We start from the raw sequence: 22,833 nt of genomic DNA on the forward strand, positions 1-22,833 counted from the left end.
TCTTAAAGAACCTAGACTTTGATTTGTATGTATGCATGTATATATACGTGTATACAAGGACATAAACTTTAAAAATCTGAATAAAATAGTTTAAAATGATGTCTTTTCTGTATTCTGTAACACATACACGTATATATACATGCATACATATATACATATATATATATATATACATATATATATATGGAGGCAATTAGAAAATTAAACTATAAAGAGACCATAGCAATATGGTTGCATAAACAAAACCTAATAACAAAACACTACTTGACATGTCAACATGGATAAGGGAAGTTTCACAAGGTCCCACTTGTAGATGAGTAGCTAGAGGCAATTTATTGTTGCTGAGAGAGCAAAATCAGCTTCTCCAGGAATGAGCCCTGATAGGTCATCTAACCCCAACTACTTGGCCTTAAACACATGTACATATGAGCAACACTAAATGAACTAAAGCGATTGTGTCTATGCACACATACATATGTGTGTGTGTGTGTGTATATATATATATATGTATATGTGTGTGTGTAACAATAATAATCCAAGAAGAGAGAATTCATGAATTTGAGAGTGAGATGGAAATGATGTATGTACAGTACTCATGGCTTAAATCTTCAAAATATAACACATTTTCATTAAAAAGTAATAGAATATGTGTGATATGAAAGCAGAAGGAAAAACTATTGGCTAGAAAGATGGATGGGGGATAGTAGTGAGGGAGGGGAACAAGTAAGAATGAAGTATATATGAACATGCTGTAATTAAATCCATTACTTTACATATTATCTTAAAAATATAAAAAAAATCAGCATGTTGGTTGTAATAGAGACTACAAGGACATAAACTTTTAAAATCTGAATAAAATAGTTTAAAATGGCACCTTTTCTGTATTCTGTAACATACACACACACACACACACACACACACACACACACACACAATCAAATGGCTTTTTAAAACAAAACTATAGAAGTATCATATTTGCAACAAAGGGCAGTATATCTACAGCATTTACTGTACCATTCAGATCATAGCAAGGCTGCAGCAGCTACATCTACGAATCTTTTCAGCTTGTGTGCAAACTAAGATGGCCAAGTGAACTGTGAGTATATATGGCAATGCAATCGTACATGAGAAACACTTGCTATTTGGACTGGTGACAAAATAATCAAATAGAGACATGTGTCACTGACCCTGCATGTCTAAAAGCTCCCTGCTGAGGAATAAAGCAAGCTTCTACTGGGTGGAATCTATAAATGCATAACTGTTCAGTCTAAATATACCAAAGACAAAAATTATTCTAATCAGAGCATGCATCAAATACCGAATCACATGTCTTGAACATTTACTGTTTCTCACACACATAGCAAAAGCTTCTTAGCAGTCACTACAATGTCAGGCTTAATTTATCCTGCCAAGCTAGCTAGAGAGGATGTTAGGATGATGGGATAGATGTCCTCTAAAATTCCTTTACATTATATTTTGTTCTTGCAAAAAACACGAAGTAAAATGTATCATCTCAAACCACTAACTTTATAGTTACATGCTTACTGCATATCAGTATTTCATAAATACTTGTTAATTAAAATATATTGCTGTTATAAATAACATATCCAAGGAAAAGTTCTTGTTTGGTGTAAACTACCTAATCATAAAATTCTACCTTGCTGGAAAAAATGTAATTTATAATGATTATTTTTCTTTGTTCTGTTTTTCTTTTTCTTTTTCTTTTCTTTTTTTTTTTTTTTTGTTTTTCTTTTTGAAAAAGGGTCTCCTATAGCCTAAGCTGATCTCAAACCAATTACGAAGCCCAAGCTAGACCTAAACTCCTGATCCTCCTGCCTCTATTTTGAATTCCTGGGATTTACAGATGTGCACCACGATACCTGTCAACCGCTTTATTGTCTGAAGCAATTTCAATATTAGCTAACAACAAAAGCAAGCTGTCGATAAAGAAGAGTACAGCAAGCTCTGCTTCCAATGAAGATCCCGTGGAACAACTGGGCCTTCCCATTGATGTACAGGTCAGGAGGGACATGTCATATAACTAGAGGTAGAATGAGAGGACGTAAAGACTTCTGGCAGAGATGAAAAGCTACAGAGGGATGGTAAAGATGATGGCACATACAATACACGCAAATAATCTGCCTTAACATTTATTTTTTACATCTTCTCAAAGATCATGACTTTAAATTGAGGCTTAAAGGGCTACAAAGAAATTAACTTCACCTTTGTCTCCTGGGAACACACAATCCAGACACAACAGATCTGTAGTTGAAATATCTACACTAATTGAAACAGAATATATATTAAGCCATTTGCTGAATATACAGAGTCAAATACCCTCTCTCCTAGCACAAGTAAATACGGAAATAATTTACTTTAATGTTGTCAAAAATATATCAGGACTAGAATAAGTCTAATATGAGCATGTTAAAACAAAGTCTAAATTGCTGGACCATTCCCAAAGTCACACTATCTTTCAACTTCTGAATTAAGTGTTTTGCACTAAAATAAAGTTTTGTTAATGGGTTAAATTTATGAGTTATTTTGCTTAAGTCATCTCCTTCAAGATCATTCATATAGACATCACAAAATCATTTTCAACCCCGAAGGCTTTTTGTAAATTTACATTAGAATAAACTCAATACACATTCCAAGACCAGATATACAACTTATCAATTCCAGTTGCCTAAAATTATTACTTTTAAACAGGGTATGGTGGTACATGCCTACAGTCCTAAAACTCAGGCATTTGAGACAAGAGAATTGTACTTTGTTCAAGGATAGCTTGATCTAAATCATAAATACTAACCCACCTAGGGCTACTTAGCAAGACTCTTGCCTCAGAAAGCATACAAGTTTTTTGTAATTATTATTTTTTATTACTTGCAACAAAAACTTCATACACAGAAAAATTTACTATAAACCTAACGTGTCAGCTTGAAAACTGATTTGACCTTTATGAAATCTTTGTTTTTCTTGTATTTGTTCGTCTGAAGATATATGCATGTGTTGTGTGCTGACCCAAGACATATTAATCAACTCCTCTATCAGTGATCTAGATCCACAGCCCTGGATAGTTTTTATGAGGATTTTTCAAACTTGTAATGTTTTGGCTTCTTATCAACGATTTTGATAATATCAGTCCCAAATTCAATCCAATCAATAATGTAAGGAAATAAATGAATGTATTAGTCCAGTTCTCTTATTTCATTACAATGTCACATCCTTAACTTTCATAGGTCTAATTTTCCTTGTCTCATAACTATATTAGTCTCAAATTTTGACCCACTCTTTTAAACTTTTTAATATTTTATGTGCCAGTCATCAAAACATTTCACTTGGATTACAGATTACAAAATAAATGTGGGTTCTAATTCTTGAATTGGTAGGGTAAAGACAGGAAATGCCACCTTTCTTGTCAATCCAATGAGATCAACTAAGGCCACACATCAACTTTGGGATGCAGTTTGTTTATCTCAAAAAAGATGGGGCAATGTGGACAATGTCATGAGGATAGCCTCCTGCCCGCCCAATTCCTTTCATTCTTGAACCTAATTCCAGGTACTAAATCAATCAAAGCCATTAGGAACACGAACACAGAACTTCTAATACCAGACTCTAAAGTTATCAGATGTGTAACCACTGGGATTGATGTCGCTAGTCATTTTAAATATTTCAGTAAAGAACTAGAGAGAAAAATTACAACTAAATATTGGTAAGAAAAGACTTAATTGGTCTCACTTACCACTTTGGGATTTTGAAAACCATTGCAGATTCCAGTCTACATTCCTCTGATAAAAATCTCTGAATAAAAAAGAAACAGGAGGCTGTCTTTTGGTGAACTTTAGGTGCAAAATTACTTCAAATTCATTTTCTAAAATACCATTTAAATGAAAAAAATTAAATATACACAGGTATATCCCTGAAAATCTTTAGCACAACAATTGCCTCAAATATTGGAAAGAGTGACAAACACCAACAATTCAGAAATTCTAATACATAAGTGAATGTCTTATCAATTGAGAAGCAATTTTTATACTCGGCAATTCATTTCTCATCTATAATTGGCATAGCTTCAAATATATACACATATACATATACATTTATATATTGAATTTAGGCTGAATTTATCATGAACTTTTACCATAAAAGAGATTTTTAGGATAAACTTAACATAAAAATTACATGTAATGATCAGACTTTAAAGGCTTATTTTATGAAATGATAGCCTTAGTCATAAACAGTGGTCCATGCCTGTTACCACAACATCTGGATGATAAGAGATAAGAAAATCACCAAAAATTTTAATTCACTGGGCTACAGAGCAAGACCTTGCCTCAACAATAATAAATTATAATTTATAATATGGTTATATAAACTAGCAATATGCTCCCATAAGAAAACTTTTTAAAATGATACTTTATTGCCTATCAAAAACAAATAAAATAAAAACATAATGAGATCAAACAGTAAAGAGCCATGAGATCAAAAGCAACTTCCATTTTATATCTACATGGTTCTGTATGGTTTATCTGATGGGCCTACATGCTTCCTATAATCTGAAATGTAAAATTATTCTTAAATGAACCCACACATGCAGTATTTTTAAATACATAAATTAGAGAGAGTTGGTAGCTTCTTCATTGATACTTTAAAGTCCCTTACTATTTTCTTCAAGCTGGGCAAGGTGGCGCATATCTTTAATCCCAGTACTTTATATAAATTTGAGGCCACCCTACTTTACATAGATAGCTCCAGGCCAGCCAAGGCTATATAGTGAGACCTTGTCTCAAAATATTTTTTCTTCATTATCATTATAATAGTTATTAGCTATTTTTGGCAGTTTAATATAACACACACACACACACACACAGTCAAGTTATACTTGGGGCTTGCTAAGCTTGACATTTTCTTACTTAAAATGGTACATTTTCAACCTAAGTATTTTATATTCCCCATATGCTCCTCTCTTGCTATAACTTCAATTACTATACATCTGCAAAACTTCAGATGTGGCTATTCAGTTCCCTGAATCAGTCACTGCTCATTTCCTGCAACCTTTTATCCCTACATTCTTCAGAAAGATGTATATGAAATCAGCTTTTCCTTAATATCTTATTGGAGGTGGTAAAACAAAAACATTTTGATTATTGCTCATTCTAGTTAGAAAATTTTCACTTATTTTAATTATTTCATTTTTACACCTATGATTATCTACATGCTCCTTTATTAAAATCACAATTACCCTATTGTGTGCTTGACTGTTTTTGGCTTTAAGTCTTTGCATAGGTATCTGCACACAAACTTTTGTCCACTAAGATCAACATCAATGCCATCTCGAGTTTCACTTCTATTTACTTTTTCTCTTACCAAAGGCTACACTTTCCTTTGACATCTCTAGAATAGTTTTTTTTAATCATAGATTAAACATTGTAGTAATAAAATGTAGGTAACTTAACTTCTATTTATGTTCCTTTAGAGAGTAACAGTCTTTGCTCTCAACCAGTAAAATCATCAGCTAAACAATTAGAACTGATTTGTATGTTGCTGGGATGGGTTTGAGAAAGGCCCACTGTATTTATCAAACTCTTCCAGTTTGGCAGGTTAAAATCTATCTCTCCTCCAAATTTTGTTGATATCTAGTTTAAATTTTCTTAGGGTAAAGAGAAAGCGAGCTGTACACCAGGATGCTGCTGTGGTTTGAATGAATGGCCTACACATTTCAAGAGCTGAAATGGTGAAAGGCAATATGATGGGATTAATAGGCAACCAACTGATGAGGACTCTCATGATTCTGATTATGGACTTTATGAGAATGGATTCATAAATAAGGAAGGTCCCTGCTATCTTCTGCCATGTGAAGATACAGAATCCTTCTCCTCCAGAAGTAGGAGCATTCAAGGTACCATCTTAGGTAAGAATAGACTTAACCAGACAACTGAATCAAATGGTACCTAAATCTCAGACTTTTCAGAAAACAAAATAAAATTCAGTTCCTTATGAATTTTAGCCTTGGGTATTTTCTTATAGTAGAAAAAACAGACTAAGGCAGGGGTCCATGCAATAAAATTATGAAAAACATGATTGGATTGTTACAAATATCCTCTCTATGGTACTTGGTACAGAGCTTCAAAGTCCATTGGGAACTTTCAACACAGATGTAACCATTCTCAGAACCCTAGAAGATTCTCCAGTAAGATCACCCAATCTCAATGGCACACATGCAGACCAACACTCAGCCAAAGAATTCAAGCAAACACCTGTGAGAATTCAGAACCTGTTTTTGTGTATCTCTTTTTTTTCCACATTTTTGCTCCAGACTTCAGCCCTCTTCAGAGCTCTAATATCTGATCTCTGCCTTCTCAGCTAGAAGATTCCAGTTTCTGCTACCATGCTCAGTCCTTGTCACACAGTCAGGACATTGATGTTAAACAGAAATCCAGAGTAAATGTGAGGTTTTCTTACAAATGTCTTCCTGTACAACTTCCTGTCCAACTCTTGAAGAAGGTACCTCAAAATTAGGACAATCTGAAATTCTGCAAGGGGATTCCAATACCAGTAACAGAAATTATTCTCCACACTGTTTTAAACTGTCCTTTTCCCTTGTTATTTCAATTCATAGTTCTCTTCTCTCCTAGTACCCAGTTTGGATATTTTGAATCTGGGTTAAATACATATAAAATGCTTTTTTAAAACTGTATAAAGTTAGCTGGGCATGGCATTGCAAGCCTTATCCTAGCATTCAGAAGGCAGAGGAGAGAGCACTTCTGGTTCCAGGGCCAACCTTGCTATACGTTCAGATACAAGGTTAAAAAACAAAAACAAAAATATACCCAAAATCTTAAAACTTTAAATATCATAATCATGATGATGAAAATTTTTATTGTAAGTCGTGTAGTTTCTAACATGAATAGAACTGTCTTTAATAGAACTTTCAGTACGTCACGGCTGATGGAACTTTTCATAACCCAGAAGACATAAGTAAAGTAACATCAGAAGCTGCTGCCCATCTGCCTTCACATCCTTCCTTCCTGAACTCTACCTTCCTATTTTTCATTCAAGTCAAACGAAAATAGACAATTCAGAACACTTCAATTTGTCAGAATTCTCCTCTTGCCAATTCTAGCATCAATTTGCTCTCTTGTTAAGTATAAATGTCTTTATATTTATATTTAAAATTTATAGAAACCTCTCTTTCTCTCCAAGGAATCATGAAAGATTTAAATGAGAAATTAGTATAAAGATAAGCAGCTTTATATTTTAAAAATATTTTCATAAAATTGACAATCTCACAAATAAAAACATATTTGCTGAGCATAGATTTTTCAACTGACAGATATTAGATATACTAATTCAAACAAATGCTTAGACATACCCAAGGCCTAGGGCAGAGGGTCTAGGACCATAGTTGTTTTATGTTTTATTCACCTTTTGAATTATCTTAAAGTGTGAAGAATAATTAAAAATTAAGTATTTAACATCCGATGTTAATAATACACCATCAAAGCCATAAAACCTAGTTATGTGTTTGTAGTCTGCATGGGTAGATACAATTGGTAAGTATTCTTCGAGTTACTAGGAACCTCACTCTTTCACTACACCTGGCTGATTCTAGAATATGAGACCCCAGGAATTTCCCACCAGGAGAGGTAAGCATTCTTTCCTATAGGAACTATCCAAGGAAACAATCCACCCCTAATGCTTCACATGCTTGTGCACGCACACACACACACACACACACACACACACACACACACACATGCACACTTTTTGTATTCACAGAAACTTCATTCACTTTTGAAGTACTCATGTGAGGCAACGTTTGGAAGATATTGGGCAAGCAGTACTCTGGGTAACCATCCATCTCCAGAAGCTTTTACTGAACTTGTTATCTCAGAGTCCTCAATCTGTTTGAAGCAGTCTAGAAAGCCACAAGTTCCTGTCTAGGTGACAGCTTCCAACCACAGCCACATGCAGAGAGAAGATATAATCACTCTGAAAACCCACAAAGCTCCCAACCTTAGCTGAATTAGATTTTAGATCTTTTCGGGTTCTCTTAATTCTTTATCATTCTAAGTTGCTCAAAGAGAGATTTCTTAGCTTCAGATCACCACAGCTTCTTAATAAGAAAAATACTCAGAGTTCTAAATGACCAATAATTTTTTTTTACAAAGGAACACTGAGACAACAATGTTTACAACCACATCAAAGAAAGAAGTGATCTGATGGAAGCTTGGAATTTTGCAAGGATTGCATGCCTCTAACCATGAAACACCTATAAATCTGTGCCCTTGCTTATGTATGATGTAGTCAGTTTAATCAGAAGTACTATATCTTCATTCCATCTCTACTCCCGTTACACTCTCATTGGCCAATGACTTTGCCTAAGTTTAGTCTCCTAGAGACACATATAAGTAAATAGATAAACCACTGCAATTCACAAAAGACAATTAACATTAAATGACAAATTAGCCTGAGAAGAACTGGGATATTTTTAAAAATAAAATAAATTATTTCAATGTGGCAGCAAACACTTACAGTGCCAGTTAATTGATAGGGTGGGACAGGAAAATTATTTGACTACATGAGTTTGATGCCACCAGACTAGGAAATATGGTGAGACCATGTCTATAAATTTTTTTCTTTAAAAATAAGCAAGATAAGTATATACTCTTTCCATTTTTATTTAGTCATAATATTCTTAAATCTCATAAGCCTGATCTCCACTACCATACCTATGTCCTCTTTGACTCATTCTTTTGAATGTTTCAATGTTTATATGCCATTCTTCCAAGTATTTCACTTGGATTACATATGGAAAGGTAAAAATGTGTTACATCACTACTTTTCAGGGAAGTTCAAACACTGACTGGACCTTAAAGCTGCTCATAATCAATCAATAAGGTAAAGTCCGTTCTTCACGCATGCGGGACATCTGGTTATGCTCTTCAGGGGCAGCACGACAACACAGTGAAGGCTCAAACAGGAAATGCCTTAGGCTTTGTGGACACAAATGTCTCTAGGCAAATAATTCGTATCTGCTGTGAAAGCAGTCACATATAAGCACATGGGTATGAGTAACACATGATGAGAAAATACACGTTTGCTATAAGTTGGTCATTAAACAATGTGTATGAATATATATAAACACATTCATATTTATATACACATATAACTACTTAAACATATCCACATTAATACATATATACATTTTATGTTTGTTTTTTTTTTTTTTTTTTATTTTACAACATCATTTATTTCAACATAATAGCCACAGATTCCCCTGTTCTCCCACTCTCGCCCCCCTTCCCCCTTCCCCCATCCCACCCCCCATTCCCACCTCCTCCAGATCAAGGTCTCCCCCGAGGACCAGGATCGACCTGGTAGACTCAGTCCAGCCAGGACCAGTCCCCCCCTCCCAGACAGAGCCAAGTGTCCCTGCATATGTCCCACGATTTAAACAGTCAACTCATGCAACAAGCCCAGGACCCGGCACCAACACACGGCTGCCTCCCAAACAGATCAAGCCAAATGACTGTCTCACCCGTTCAGGGGGCCTGATGCAGTTGGGGGCCCCTCAGCCTTTGGTTCATAGATCCTGTGCTTCCATTCGTTTGGCTATTTGTCCCTGTGCTTTATCCAACCCTGGCTTCAACAATTCTCGCTCATATAAACCCTCTTCTTTCTCACTAATTAGACTCCCAGTGCTCCACCAGGGGCCCAGCCATGGATGTCTGCATCCAGATTCCTCAGACCTTCCTTGGATGGGGTTTATGGCACAACTAACAGGGTGTCTGGCCATCCCATCACTACATTTTATGTTTTTAAGTAGTAAATATTTTTAGGTGCTAGGGATCAAACCCAGGGTCTCATGATTGCTAGGCATGTATGCTTCCATTGAGCCCCATCTCCAGTCAACAAAATCTTTTTTTTCAAATACTATTTTCAAATAGTATTTTTTAAAATACAGTTTCAAAGAGGGCTGAGAAGATGTCTCAGCAGTTAGGAGCAGTTGCTCAGAGGACCTGGGTTCATTTCCCAAAACCTACATAATGGCTTATAACAACCTCTAAGTTCAGATCAAGGATCTCCGATGCTCTCTCTGACTTCCAAGGGAACCAGGCATGCACATGGTACACATATATACATGCAGGCACTCATGACCATAGGAATAAATCTTCAAACATTCGTCTAAAATAATAAGCTAACAGCTGAATTCCAAACCCAAAGCCATAAACAACTTCTGCTCTAAAACACTGCTTCTCAATCTACAAAATGCAAATTAATTACATGGTGTTCTTAATGGAGATTCTGATTCAATAGGATCAGGTGGGGTCTAAGAATTTGAAATTCCACTAGTCTCCCACATGACTAAAATTCAAAGAACTGAAGAAATGGCTCAGCAGTTAAGAGGAAATGCTTCTCCTGCAGAGGCCCTGTCTTCAGTTCCTAGAACCCACATACAAGCACACAACCACCTATACCTTGAGTTTCAGGATACCTGCTACCCTCTTCTAGCCTCCACAGGCAACAGCTCTCACGTGCACACTCCCCACAGAGACATATATGCATACACATGGTTTAACAAAATCTTTTTTTTATTTAGTTGAACCTCAGCACAGGATATTTTGGATAGCAGAAATTTGATAAAGTCCATGTGAAGAGGGCTCCTATCTATTTGATAGCCATGGCTAAAATTGTCTAATACATAATAAAGTGCTAAATAAATATTTCTGTAAGTGAACACATAAATAAACAAGGGAAAAGCTTTGAATAAAGTGCTAAGTTCTTTCTTATAACATTATGATGTTGTTCTGTACGGGCTTATCATTCAAATGCTCATCTTAACATTAAGCTTACTGAAAATAAGAGTGCCTTTAACATTCATTACACATTTTCTTCTATTACTCAAAAGACACACACACACACACACATATATATATATATATATCTTTTAGGAATTGAAAAAATTATTCAAATTACTCTTCTATGTTCATCCACATTGATCATCTTTGGGGTGGGTGGGGATGAGAATAGAAGGGAAAAGGTGTGGAGGATGAAGAGAGAGAAAGTATGGGGAGAGACAAATGGAATTGGAGGTCATGGCAGCGGGCACTGAGGAAACCTAATGCAGTCAAAACTCCCTGGAATCTATGAAGATAGGATGATGCTATCGAGGACTCCTAGTAATGGTAGATACTGAGCCTAACCTTCCATCTTCTGTAACCAGGCAAGGCTTTCAGTGATGGGATTGAGATTCCAAACCAGCCACAAAACTTTCTACCTACAATTTGTCCTGCCTGCAAGATGTGCTGGGGTAATGGTGGCCCAGAACTTAAGGGAGTAGCCAACCAATGACTGGTCTAATTTGAGGTCCATGACACAAGAGGAAGCCCATTACCCAGACACTTCCTGGATGGCCAGGAACTGGGGTCTGGATAGCCCAGAAACCTACATTAGAATCAAACAGGACCGGCAAAAATAAAAATAAAAACAAAACAGTGAAATGATTCCTAATGATGTTATGCTATACTCAAAGATCAGTGCCTAAACCAGTGGTCATCAGAGAGGCTTCAGCTGATGGGAGCAGATGAAGAGACCCACATCAAAACCTTAGGTAGAGAGAGAGCCCAGGTTGGAGGTCTCCATCAGGTCCCCTTCCCTTGGAGCTCAGAGAACCCCGTGGAAGAGGGGGAGGAGGAATTGTGGGAAACAGAGAAGTAGAGAACACCAAAGAGAGCATGGCCCATGAAATCACCAAAGCAAGACTCATGAAGGCTCACAAAGACTGAAGCAGCATGGATCTGTGCTAGGTCCTCTGCATACATGTTATGGTTGTTGGCTTAATGTTTTGGGGAGACTCCTATAGTGGGGGTGAGGGTGTCTCTGACTCTTTTGCCTGCTCTTGGGACCCCTCTCCTCCTACTTGGTTCCCTTGTCTAGCCTTGATTTGAGGGTTTGTGCATGGTCTTCTTGTATCTTGTTGTGCTCTGTTAAATTCATGTCACTGGGAGACCTGATCTTTTCTGTGGTGGGGCTGCGGGAAAGGCACAAGGGGAAGCAGGAGTGAATCTGGGGAAGTGAGGAAATCAGCTGGGAACTGGGAGAAGTGAAGGGAGGAGAAGCTGTGGTTGGAATGTTTTGTATGGGAGAAGAATAAATAAAATAAAATAAAATAAAATTCCATTGACCTACTAGTATGTAAGCTCCTCAAGGTTTAAAACTGTACTTCCGTTACTGACCATTAAATCTCTGCCAATAGCATAGTTTTTAAACACATTTGTTGATTGAATAAACATATTTACGTTTACATACCCAGTTTAACAAGTAGTCCACTATCCTGTCCCCCCAAATTGCCGATCTGACACAGGATAGCCTTTAGTTTCTGAATCTCCTGCTTCAACCTCCTGAGTGCTAAAATTACAGGACTGTGCCAGCATACTTGTTTTTCTCTAGTACTGGATTTCAAACTCAGGGCTTTCTGTATTCTAGGCAAACACTTTACCAACTAAACCACATTCCCAACTACTTACACTGCCCTTAACTGAGTGGGCAGCAGCCAACCTCATACTTTGTGACTCTGCCCTTGACTACTGCATGTTTTTACAACCAATTACAATGTTATGCGAGATGCTCCACATTCTCTTTTCAAGGATTCTTGCAACTGGAACTAAACTCTGGTCTCTCAGTCCATACTGCTCTCTCCATCTATGCTGCTCCCTCCATCCATGCTGCTCCCTCCATCTATGCTGCTCCCTCCATCCATGCTGCTCTCTCCATCTATGCTGCTCCCTCCATCCATGCTGCTCTCTCCATCTATGCTGCTCTCTATATATGCTGCTCCCTCCATTCATGCGGCTCTCTATCTATGCTGCTCCCTCCATCCATGCTGCTCCCTCCATCCATGCTGCTCTCTTCATCCATGCTGCTCCCTCCATCCATGCTGCTCTCTCCATCTATGCTGCTCTCCATCTATGCTGCTCCCTCCATCCATGCTGCTCTCCATCCATACTGCTCCCTCCATCCATGCTGCTCCCTCCATCTGTGCAGCTCCCTCCATCTATGCTGCTCTCCATCCATACTGCTCCCTCCATTCATGCAGCTCCCTCCATCTATGCTGCTCCCTCCATCCATACTGCTCCCTCCATCCATGCAGCTCCCTCCATCTGTGCTGCTCTCTCCATCTATGCTGCTCCCTCCATCTATGCTGCTCCCTCCATCCATGCTGCTCCCTCCATCTATGTTGCTCTTTCTATCTATGCTTGTCACTCCAACTGAATAACCAAAGATTACTGGTAGGGCGATGGTCTGGTGCATCTTCGAGCACTGAGAACTAAATTTACAAAGAGTGAAGAAGAAAGAAGCATGAATGATGAGATGAGCATTTCCTAAGCTCCTACTGAAGTGATTGGGAGCACATCCTAAGCCCTTGGGGAGACATGTTATTCTGTGGGATTTCAGAAGTTATCTCTAGAGCCTTCTGCATTTAGATTTTGGGATGGACTGAAATTGGTTTCTGACATTAAAAACAAAAAAAAAAAGTTAAAATAAGAATACTTTTCTGAGTAAACATATTCACTCTACACAGAAGCAAAATTACAACCACAAGAGGTGTCAAAATTGCAGAAGGGAAAGAATTATGTAATAAAGAGTTTAGTAAATTGTTGGAGCCCACTAGGTTTCCTAATGGCTGTACCCAGCAGGAAAGCATAAGAGGTTGATTGGACCACAGGCCTGGGTACCAGGTGACTGTAACTAGCAAGCGGGAGGTCTTTTGCTCCACCCCTTGGCATTGTTATAAACAGACCTTTGGAATAAAGTTTGGATGAGGATCTAGGCCCCCCTCAGTCTATCCTGAGTGTTCTCTTTGTCTCTCTTCCTCTTTATTTCTAAGTCTCTTATCCCTCAATCCTCAAGAGTTCTTGGGGTAAATGAGTGCAGGGGCTGGTCCACCACAGCAAATATATGACTATTATGAAAGATTATTAATACAAAATATTGAAATGAGAGTATTTATATGAATACTAACATATCATGAAACAAATACTTCTACAATTACTGTAAGGAAAACTTTACCAACAACGGACCCTTCCAACAATATTCAAGATTAATGCTTAAGTGGTTAGTAGTAAGCACATTTTTTAAGTTAAAAAAATTAACAACTGGACTGAAGTGATTAATATAAATAAATATAATTTATTTAGCCCAAAACAAATAGGAAAAGAGAGTGAAAATATGTATAGTGTGCAGAGTAGATATGAATTTGAAAACAGAATAATATGAAAATACTTCCTACCATCCTACCTCTTACACATACATGGAAGAAAACAGCAAAATAGACCAGAGTCAATCAACTCTCTAAGAGTCTCCTACAAGCCTATCACTTTAAAATGTGAATCAACTCTGGTCACTCCTGCTGCCAATTAATCCTACTTAATTAAAAAAAATAAACCCTACTAATTGAGTGATCTACTTTTTCTAGGAAGTTATAATGGAAATGAAAAAAAAAATACTAGCAGTTTCTTTCATAGTGCAATTCAAAATAGCCATTATTTTCCAAGCAGAAAATGAAAATGTCAAAAACAGTTTTGCTGTAGATATTTAGCTGTTTTCTGCCAAATTGATGAAAGGAAAATATTACACTTTGAGTTGGTTAATTACCATGAATCCTTCTGCAAAAGGCTCCTGTTTGCTGAATTAAGCCAGCTTCAGTTGGCACACTTCCCTAATATTCATGGAGACTAGACTATAGACTCCACTGTCATTCACCAGCTTACTAATCAGCCCTAAGCACTCTGCATTCAAATGTCTGGATCCCCTGGGCAAAAAAAGGAAGCACCTGCATGACAGGAACGCAGCACATTTGTTGCTATGAAAGTTTAAGAACTAGCTTCAGAATATACAACCACCAAGAATACCATGATTTCTAACTCTCATAGAAACTACAGTTACTTTAAGAAAAGTCCTCTGTGGCAACGCTCCTTAAGCAACACCTCCAGGCACAAAGCAATAGATGGGAGGAAATCCCTAAAAAACAATTACTAGATACCAACTTCCACATTCGTATCGTTCATGTCTAAATATTATGACCAGTAAAAAATTAGCAGGGAGATTAAAAAAATAATTCCTAAAATATCCTAGACAAAAATATTTTAAAACATTCCTCAGACATTAAGGCAGTGACAAATGACACAAAATGTCATATGTACTTTGAAAGAAACAGCAGCTAATTCAGGGGGAAAACACAGGAGGTTTCAAAGGGCTGGCAACTATGAAGAAAAACAGAATAAAATAAGCGAAAACAAGATTAAAGGGGAAAAGAGCAAACAGTTTAAATAAAATAAGACAGGACAAAAACAGAATACCCAAATAAATGACTATAATAAATGTGAATGTTCAAAATATTTAAATTAAAGACATAGATTAACAGACTCCTAGAAATAAAAGCCATAACATGCTGCTTTAAAATGAACATTACATATAAACCCACAAACATTAAAAGCAAAAGTATGAAAAAAAGAAACAACACACTAACCCCAAAGAAACTTTGAGTCACCACAGCAGCATGAGAGAACGAGCTGTTACCAGAGATAAGGAGAATAATTTCATGATGACAAGGTTGTTAATTTATCAAGATCAAATAATCCTAAATCATTTTGCACCTAAATACTGAACTTCAAAACATGAATACAGGAAGCAAAATGAAATGTTAAGATATACACTTCTGTTACCATAAAGTAGGACTCAAGTTTAAGAAGGTCTAGAACAACAAACAATATAGAACATGTTCTCTACTAACAATTATCTACATTAAATACAGTAACAGACTCTTTGGGAAACCACAAAATACACAAGCTAAGAATATATTTCTAAATTACCAAAGGTTAAAGAAAAATCAAAAGTGGAGTTAGAGGTATTTTAAAATAAATAAAAAGGAAAACATGTCATGTAATAAATGTCACTGAAACAATATTTATAAGGAAATTTATGGCACTAAATACCTATACTAGGGCCGGGCGTTCGTGGCGCACGCCTTTAATCCCAGCACTCGGGAGGCAGAGCCAGTAGGATCTCTGTGAGTTCGAGGCCAGCCTGGGCTACCAAGTGAGCTCCAGGAAAGGCGCAAAGCTACACAGAGAAACCCTGTCTCAAAAAACCAAAAAAAAAAAAAACAAAAAAAAAAAACAAAAAAGCCTATACTAGGAACAGAAGTCTGATTGGCCTCAGTCTGTACCCTAAAAAATAAACCAAATCAAATTGAGATAAACCAAAAAGAAAATGGATCATAGCATTTAAGGGATAAGAAAAATAGAACAGAAGGAAAAAAAACTGAAAGTGCAATTGATTCTTTTAAAATTTCAGTAAAATCCCTAAACCTCTAAAACAAACAGATCACAAATTAAAGATATAAATAAGCAATTTCAGAACTGAAAGGTGATATGACTACATAATCAATATATAATGTAGTTATTTTAGAAAAACTCTATGCCCGTAAGTTTGACAATGTAAAATAATTTCTTGAAAACCTCAGATTACATTTATTTTTGAATAAACAAATAAAACCCCCAGAATAGATATGTTTACTCTACATTCTACCATACGCTTAAAAAGAACTAACTGTCTACACTCCTTAGACCATCCCATAAAATAATTTTTCTATGAAGCCAGTATTATGCTGATGCTCAAAGAGATAAGGGTACAACAACAAAAAATTCATCATGATCAGGAATAGGAAATGACTTTGTAATATAAATAAATGCATGACTTGACAAATGGGATTTCATCTACGTAAAATAGCTTCTGAAAACAACAAAAGAAATAAAAAAACAAGTAAAAATACAGCCTACAGGAAAGACAGACTAGTATCAATTATATAAAGTCAAAACATTAAATACCTTAAGCAAATAATCTAATCCAATCAACAACTGGGCAAATGAACTAAACAGACACCTTTCAAGTGAACTAAAAATGATCAATAAATTCATTCTTTAAATGCTCAAAATGCTAAGCAATCAGGGAATACCCATGAAAACTTTATTGAGATTCCAACTCACCTGTGGTGATATTTTATTTGTGCGTTAATAAATAAAGCTTGCCTGGAGATCAGGGGGAAAGGCCAGCCATTTTAAGTAAACAAAGAAGTCAGGCAGCACATGCCCTTAATCCCTTAACAGGCAGGATCTCTGTTGTTCAAGGCCACTAGGAAACAGAGCCAAGTATGGTAACACATGCCTTTAATCCCAGTACCAACCATAAAGACCTGGAAGTCTGTACAGACAGACAGTGACAGAGCTGTGTAGGAAGAGGAAGCAAGGTAGCTGGGCTACGAGCCAATGAGAGGGCAGAAAAAGCAAGGCATATAAACCTGGGTAGATGGGAAGTCGCCACTCCTTGGAAGCTGTGGAGTTGGTGAGGTGAGGTTAGCTTGTGGTTTTCATATTTCCCTGATCTCTCTAAGGCTTTAACCTAAATTTCTGGCTCCGTGTTTTTTATTTAATAAAACCATTTAGAAATTCATCTGTACCCACCTCTGTCAGAATTGCTATTATCAAGAAGGGGACAGAAGGAGATGCTGTTGGGTATGTCCTATTAAAAAACATTTATCAATTGTTGATAGGAAAGCAAATAAATTCAGAAATTATGGAAATCAGTATGGAGGTTCTTTAAAAGAAAAAAAAAAACATAGGTACTAGATAATCCAGCTATTCTGCTTCTGCTTATATACCCAAAAGATTCAAAACCGGTGAACTTACAGAGATTCTTATGTACCCATGTTTATCAGGGCCCTATTCACAATAGCTAAGTGATGGCAACCATCTAGGTTCCCCATCAACAAATTATCAAATAAAGATGATGTGGTGTATATTCATAAAAGACTTTCAGTTCTTTATGAACCGAAATTATGCTGTTTGAAGAAAATGAATAGAACTAGAAATCATGTTAAGTGAAATAAGACAACACCAGACAGACAAACATTTCCTGGTATTTTTTGCATATGTGGAATGGGGGGTCATGCAAGTAAAAGAGGTTCCATTAGAGATATGAAAGAAGGTAAAACAAAGGGCAACTGAGGCTATAAAAATGAGCAAGTATATTATATGAATGAATAACAATTAAGGAAAAAAGAGAACATGGATTTGAAAGAGATCAAGGAGAGTTTATGGGAGTGTTTGGAGGGGGGAAAGGGAAGGGGGAAATAATGTAATTTCATATAATAACCAAAAGAAAAGAAATTTTTAAAATTCACTGAAATAAAAATCTTAATCCCTGTAAGCTTTTTTTATTTATTTGTGGTTTTCATTCTGTTTCCTGAGACAAGATCTCAAGTAGCTCAGGCAGGCCTCAGTTCACTGTGTAACCAAAGATGATTTTCAACTCCTGATCCTCTTACCTCATCTGGGATTACAGACATGAGCCATCAAACTGGCTATTGCCAAGCTTTTTTGAATAGGTATTGGTATGCTAATTTCAAATTCCACTTGGAAATACTGAAAACTTAGACTAGCAAAACAACTTCAAGGCAAAAAAGAAAATAAGATTACCACAACCTGATTTGACGATTTTTTTTATAAGTCAGCAATAATCAAAACAATGTTACAAGGATAGACAAACACAATAAAGAATTCCAAAACTGACCCACACAAAAATGGGCAACCAATTTTCAAAAAAGATATAAAGACAAGGCAGTGGTGTACAGATAGTCTTTTAAATAAATGTGAGAACTAGATATCCAATTTTTTAAAAATGAAATTTGAGTATATATATGCATGAAATTCTCAAAGGAAAACACTGTAGTATAAAAATAAACTTTGACTGTATCTTACATGGTATACAAAAATTAACCACCAAAAAAGGACTTCACGCTATATATTAACAATTCTGAAGCTGATATATATGATGCTGAGGTTCAATGCCCAAGGAAATGGATTATAGGGGCTATTTCTGTCACTATTAGAAATTGACATCACAGATAATAATCATGATAAAACAAATTCCCTTGTAGCAAATTAGAATTGGAAACTTATGCATGCATTCACATTTAAATAACAAAACACAAATGCATGGCTGTAGAAATAACCACAAATATTGGTATAGAAGAGCTACATGTATTTTCTGACTGTCAAGTGAACCTAGACTTGCGGCACCAGCAGCAGCAAACCAGTTAACCACAGTGTGTGTGGACCCTGGTTTGTAAAGAATGTGCTCAAGAAGCAGGGAACAGTATCCTTTAAAAAATAATTAAAGGAGTAAAACACAGAAAAGAAAAATAATCCTTAGTGATCATATAACATCAAAATAAAAAGAAATCCTCAAATCAATAATTAAAAAAGGCTAGTAATTCAAGAGAACCCTGGAGCCATTTAAAGGGGCTCTCACTGGCAAGTTGAGTAATAAAATAAATGATTACCATAGAACATGAAATGACCTATGGTGTGAAATAAATATATATGGTTTCACATTAAAATAATGAATAAATAACTAAGGAAGAAGAGATTAATCTTTCTTACAGAATTTCAAAAAATTTATGTAGATACTTCTCTATATAGGCCACAATTACCTCCTCTTCATGCCCATTACTTCTAGGCTATGCTCAATGACTTACTTTTAAAGAACATAATGTAGAAATGGTAAAAATAATTTAACTTTATACTCAGGAAATCAAGTATAAACAAGAGTGACAAGGCATCTTGATTTCCCTGCCCCACAACTCTCAACTCTTTCAAGCCCCACCCCACAAACACGCAATGCATGCACACATGTACAAACACAGCCAGCCCCAAATACAGTATGATGAGAAGAGCACTTTGTCAGGTGGGGGGGGGGGGACTATACTTTACTATATCATACATGCTAGGCTCAAAATCCGGTTGCTTCTACCTCACAAGTATTGGCATTCCAGGCATACCTCAATACACCAGGTGAAAGAGCATATCTCAAAATTCATTTGGATTATGAAGAAAACATCACACAAACCCATCTTAAAGGACATTCTACCCAATGCATAGTCAGTACAGCTCAAAACTAGTCATGAAAAACACAGAATGAGAAAGAAACTGCCATGATTCAGAGCACATGACGAAAACATTAGAACTAAAGACAAAGTGGAATCCAAAATGAGAAGACTAGCTTTAGAAAAAACATTGGTGAAATCCAAATAAAGACTGAAGTTAATTGCAATGTACAATTCCAGTGCTTAGTTATGATAAATTCACCAGGATTATGTAAGGTGTTAATAATAGGAGAAAGTAGGTGAGGGGTATGCAGGAACTCTTTGTACTACCTTAGCAACTTTTCAAGTCTAAAATTACTCTAAAGTAAAAAGTTTATTATAATAATGTGTTATAAACTTAAGTGTAAAAAGCAAAGCTACAAATCCTTCTGGATATAAGAAATTACATTTGATGTTTAGTTTGGCAAAATGCTACAACAGTACAACCCATAAGAGATAAAAATCGGTAAATATGGTTGTATCAAATGGAAAACTTAGGTTCTTTGAAAGGTACTTTAAAGGAATGAAAAACCTAAACAAAAATAAATAAGCAAACCAGAATCTAGAAAGCATAATATCTAATAGAGGAATTATATTTATAGTGTATATAGAACTCTCAAAACTAAAAAGTAACCATTTGATTAAAATTTGGTAAAATATTTGAACAGCCCACAGAAAAAAACACCCAGATGGGACGGAGAAAACATACCCCAAATTATCAACTATAAGGAAGAACTCAATATAACACCACCAACTGAAGTCATTACCCCCATGGCTAAAATTTAAAGGACTTGGGAAGTGTTGGCAAGGATATACAGGAAGTGAAATTCTCTCCTGATGATGGTTGAAATATAAAATTTGTATGCTTAAAGGCAGTTTAGGAGCTTCTTACAAATTTAAATAGAGACCTGACATTCAATTTAACCATACTACTTCTAGGTACTTATTCAAATACAAACAAAAAATATTAATGGTCATAGCAGTTTTCAACAAAATAGTTAATAATTTGATAACTGATCATTTTATACTCATGTTGCTACTAACAGATAATGGATAAAACAAATTCGATATAGTCATATGACTCTTCATTTAAACAAATAATGTTACAAGCAAAAACATGGATGAATCTTATGTTGCGTGAAAGAAGTCAGGCATAATGAATACATAATGTATAATTTAATTTCTATAAAGCTCTAGGAAATTTAAAGAAATCTAGTGATTTAAAAAAAAAAAGATAAGTGACTACAGGAGTGGGAGCAGAATCAGGCTGTCTGCGACAAGGACAAACAGAAGAAATGGACTACAAAGGGACCAAGGGAAAACTTGGGAGCAACAGTATATTCACTATTTCGATTATAGTCAAGATTTCACCAATAGATACTGCATCAACTCCAACAAATTACACGTTAAACAGGTGCACTTTGTAGTATATTTTTAAAAAAAGCCTAAAAAACCACTCACTCAGAAAATCTGAAAAATGTAAAAATACTTTGAACTTGTAAACCAGAAGCCTCAGAAATGCCATGACAGCTTTGGACATAGCAGATGAAATATTGCCTCGATGTGTCTTATGTAGCATCATAAGATAATTAATATCCACAGAAGAGACATCAAAGGACACCGCATCAACGACATTATCAAAATACACAGAAAAGTTTATTTTTTACACAAAACAGTTATCTATCACACAAGAATTAAGCACATACGAATTTAATAAAATAATGATGGCTACCAATTATTACATTGAATAGTGGGCCTTGAACTTTGAGCAGGGAATCTATTTTACACATGAACTTGATAACACTTCTAGATAACTATTATATCCATTTTACAGATGAACACCAGGTTGAGGAACGTTAAGGAGATCATCATACAGAGACTGCTCAGTTAGTTCTTCTGTCTCAAAATTTCATGCTATTTCAATGTTTCCTGGTTCACTGAAGAAATGAAGGCCAATTGATGACCATTCCCCTGAAATATTTCTATACTCTCATATGATTTGTTACTTCAAAAACACTGTTACTGTTTCATGTTCAATTCTTTTAGTGCCTGCTAACTCTTTACAGTACATGATAAACAAGAGTTATATCGACCCATATAAGAAATTAAAGGAAAGGTGAATACATAGTACATAGAGGAGATGAACTAGTTAGCAAAATTATAACATAGCTATATCATATCAATTCTGTAGGATTTCATCTCAGTATGTCTTAATTGAAGCAACTATTTTTACCTAGACTACGTAGTTGTACAATCTGTTAAAGCAGTTTATTTAATCAAAAGCAATATGTAATTTGATGCAAAATTTTTCAAGTCTTTAAAATGGTTAAAAACCAGATCTGTGAACTCCTCTGATTGCTTGTCAAGAAGAAACCGGAGAGAAACCTTTACATGACCTCCTCCTACAAATAAAACTGTGGATCATCCTTTTTCAAGACACAACCTTGTTTAGTACTTTTCTCTGATGGATAATGAAGTATCAGAAAATGAAGAAAAAAAAAAAACTCCCATTACTGGAAATTTTAGGCTCCTTCCTCTTCAGTTCTTTGTGATTTTAAATTAAAATATTCTTACACCTGGCCAAAGTATATGTCAATACTTTCCTGACATCGTCCCAAATATAGCTAGGGTAATCAATAGTGCACTTTGGTTTGAGGGTCTTTGATGATCACCTTGTTCTCTTTCTCTTGCCCAAGCCTGGCATACAAAGAGCTTTGGTTCTTTTTGGACACTGATGCTTTATAATATAGTTTATAAACCAGGTATAATTACATGTAAACCAGAAGAAGGTGAAAGTACAAAATTAATCTATCCTCTGCCAAAAGAACCTTTATTTTAATGCA

At 35.8% G+C, this 22,833-nt stretch overlaps 1 protein-coding gene across 8 annotated transcripts in view; it reads right to left on the reverse strand.

Annotated features, from left to right (window-relative positions):
- The window catches only part of Rfx3 (regulatory factor X3), a 266,547-nt gene that overhangs the window by 171,146 nt on the left and 72,568 nt on the right, over window positions 1-22,833 (reverse strand). For 3 of the 8 annotated variants that reach the window (XM_037205516.1, XM_037205509.1, XM_037205499.1), the window contains one exon: window positions 3,746-3,804. The exons of the other annotated variants lie outside the window; for them this stretch is intronic. Coding sequence is in view for 1 of the 3 variants with exons in the window: in XM_037205499.1 (XP_037061394.1) it covers window positions 3,746-3,804 (59 nt within the window). In the remaining 2 variants the exon portion in view is untranslated. The remainder of the gene's footprint in view (window positions 1-3,745; window positions 3,805-22,833) is intronic. 8 annotated transcript variants of the gene reach the window in all.

The sequence above is a fragment of the Peromyscus leucopus genome, chromosome 1 (genome assembly GCF_004664715.2).
Source record: "Peromyscus leucopus breed LL Stock chromosome 1, UCI_PerLeu_2.1, whole genome shotgun sequence".
Classification (NCBI taxonomy): domain Eukaryota; kingdom Metazoa; phylum Chordata; class Mammalia; order Rodentia; family Cricetidae; genus Peromyscus; species Peromyscus leucopus.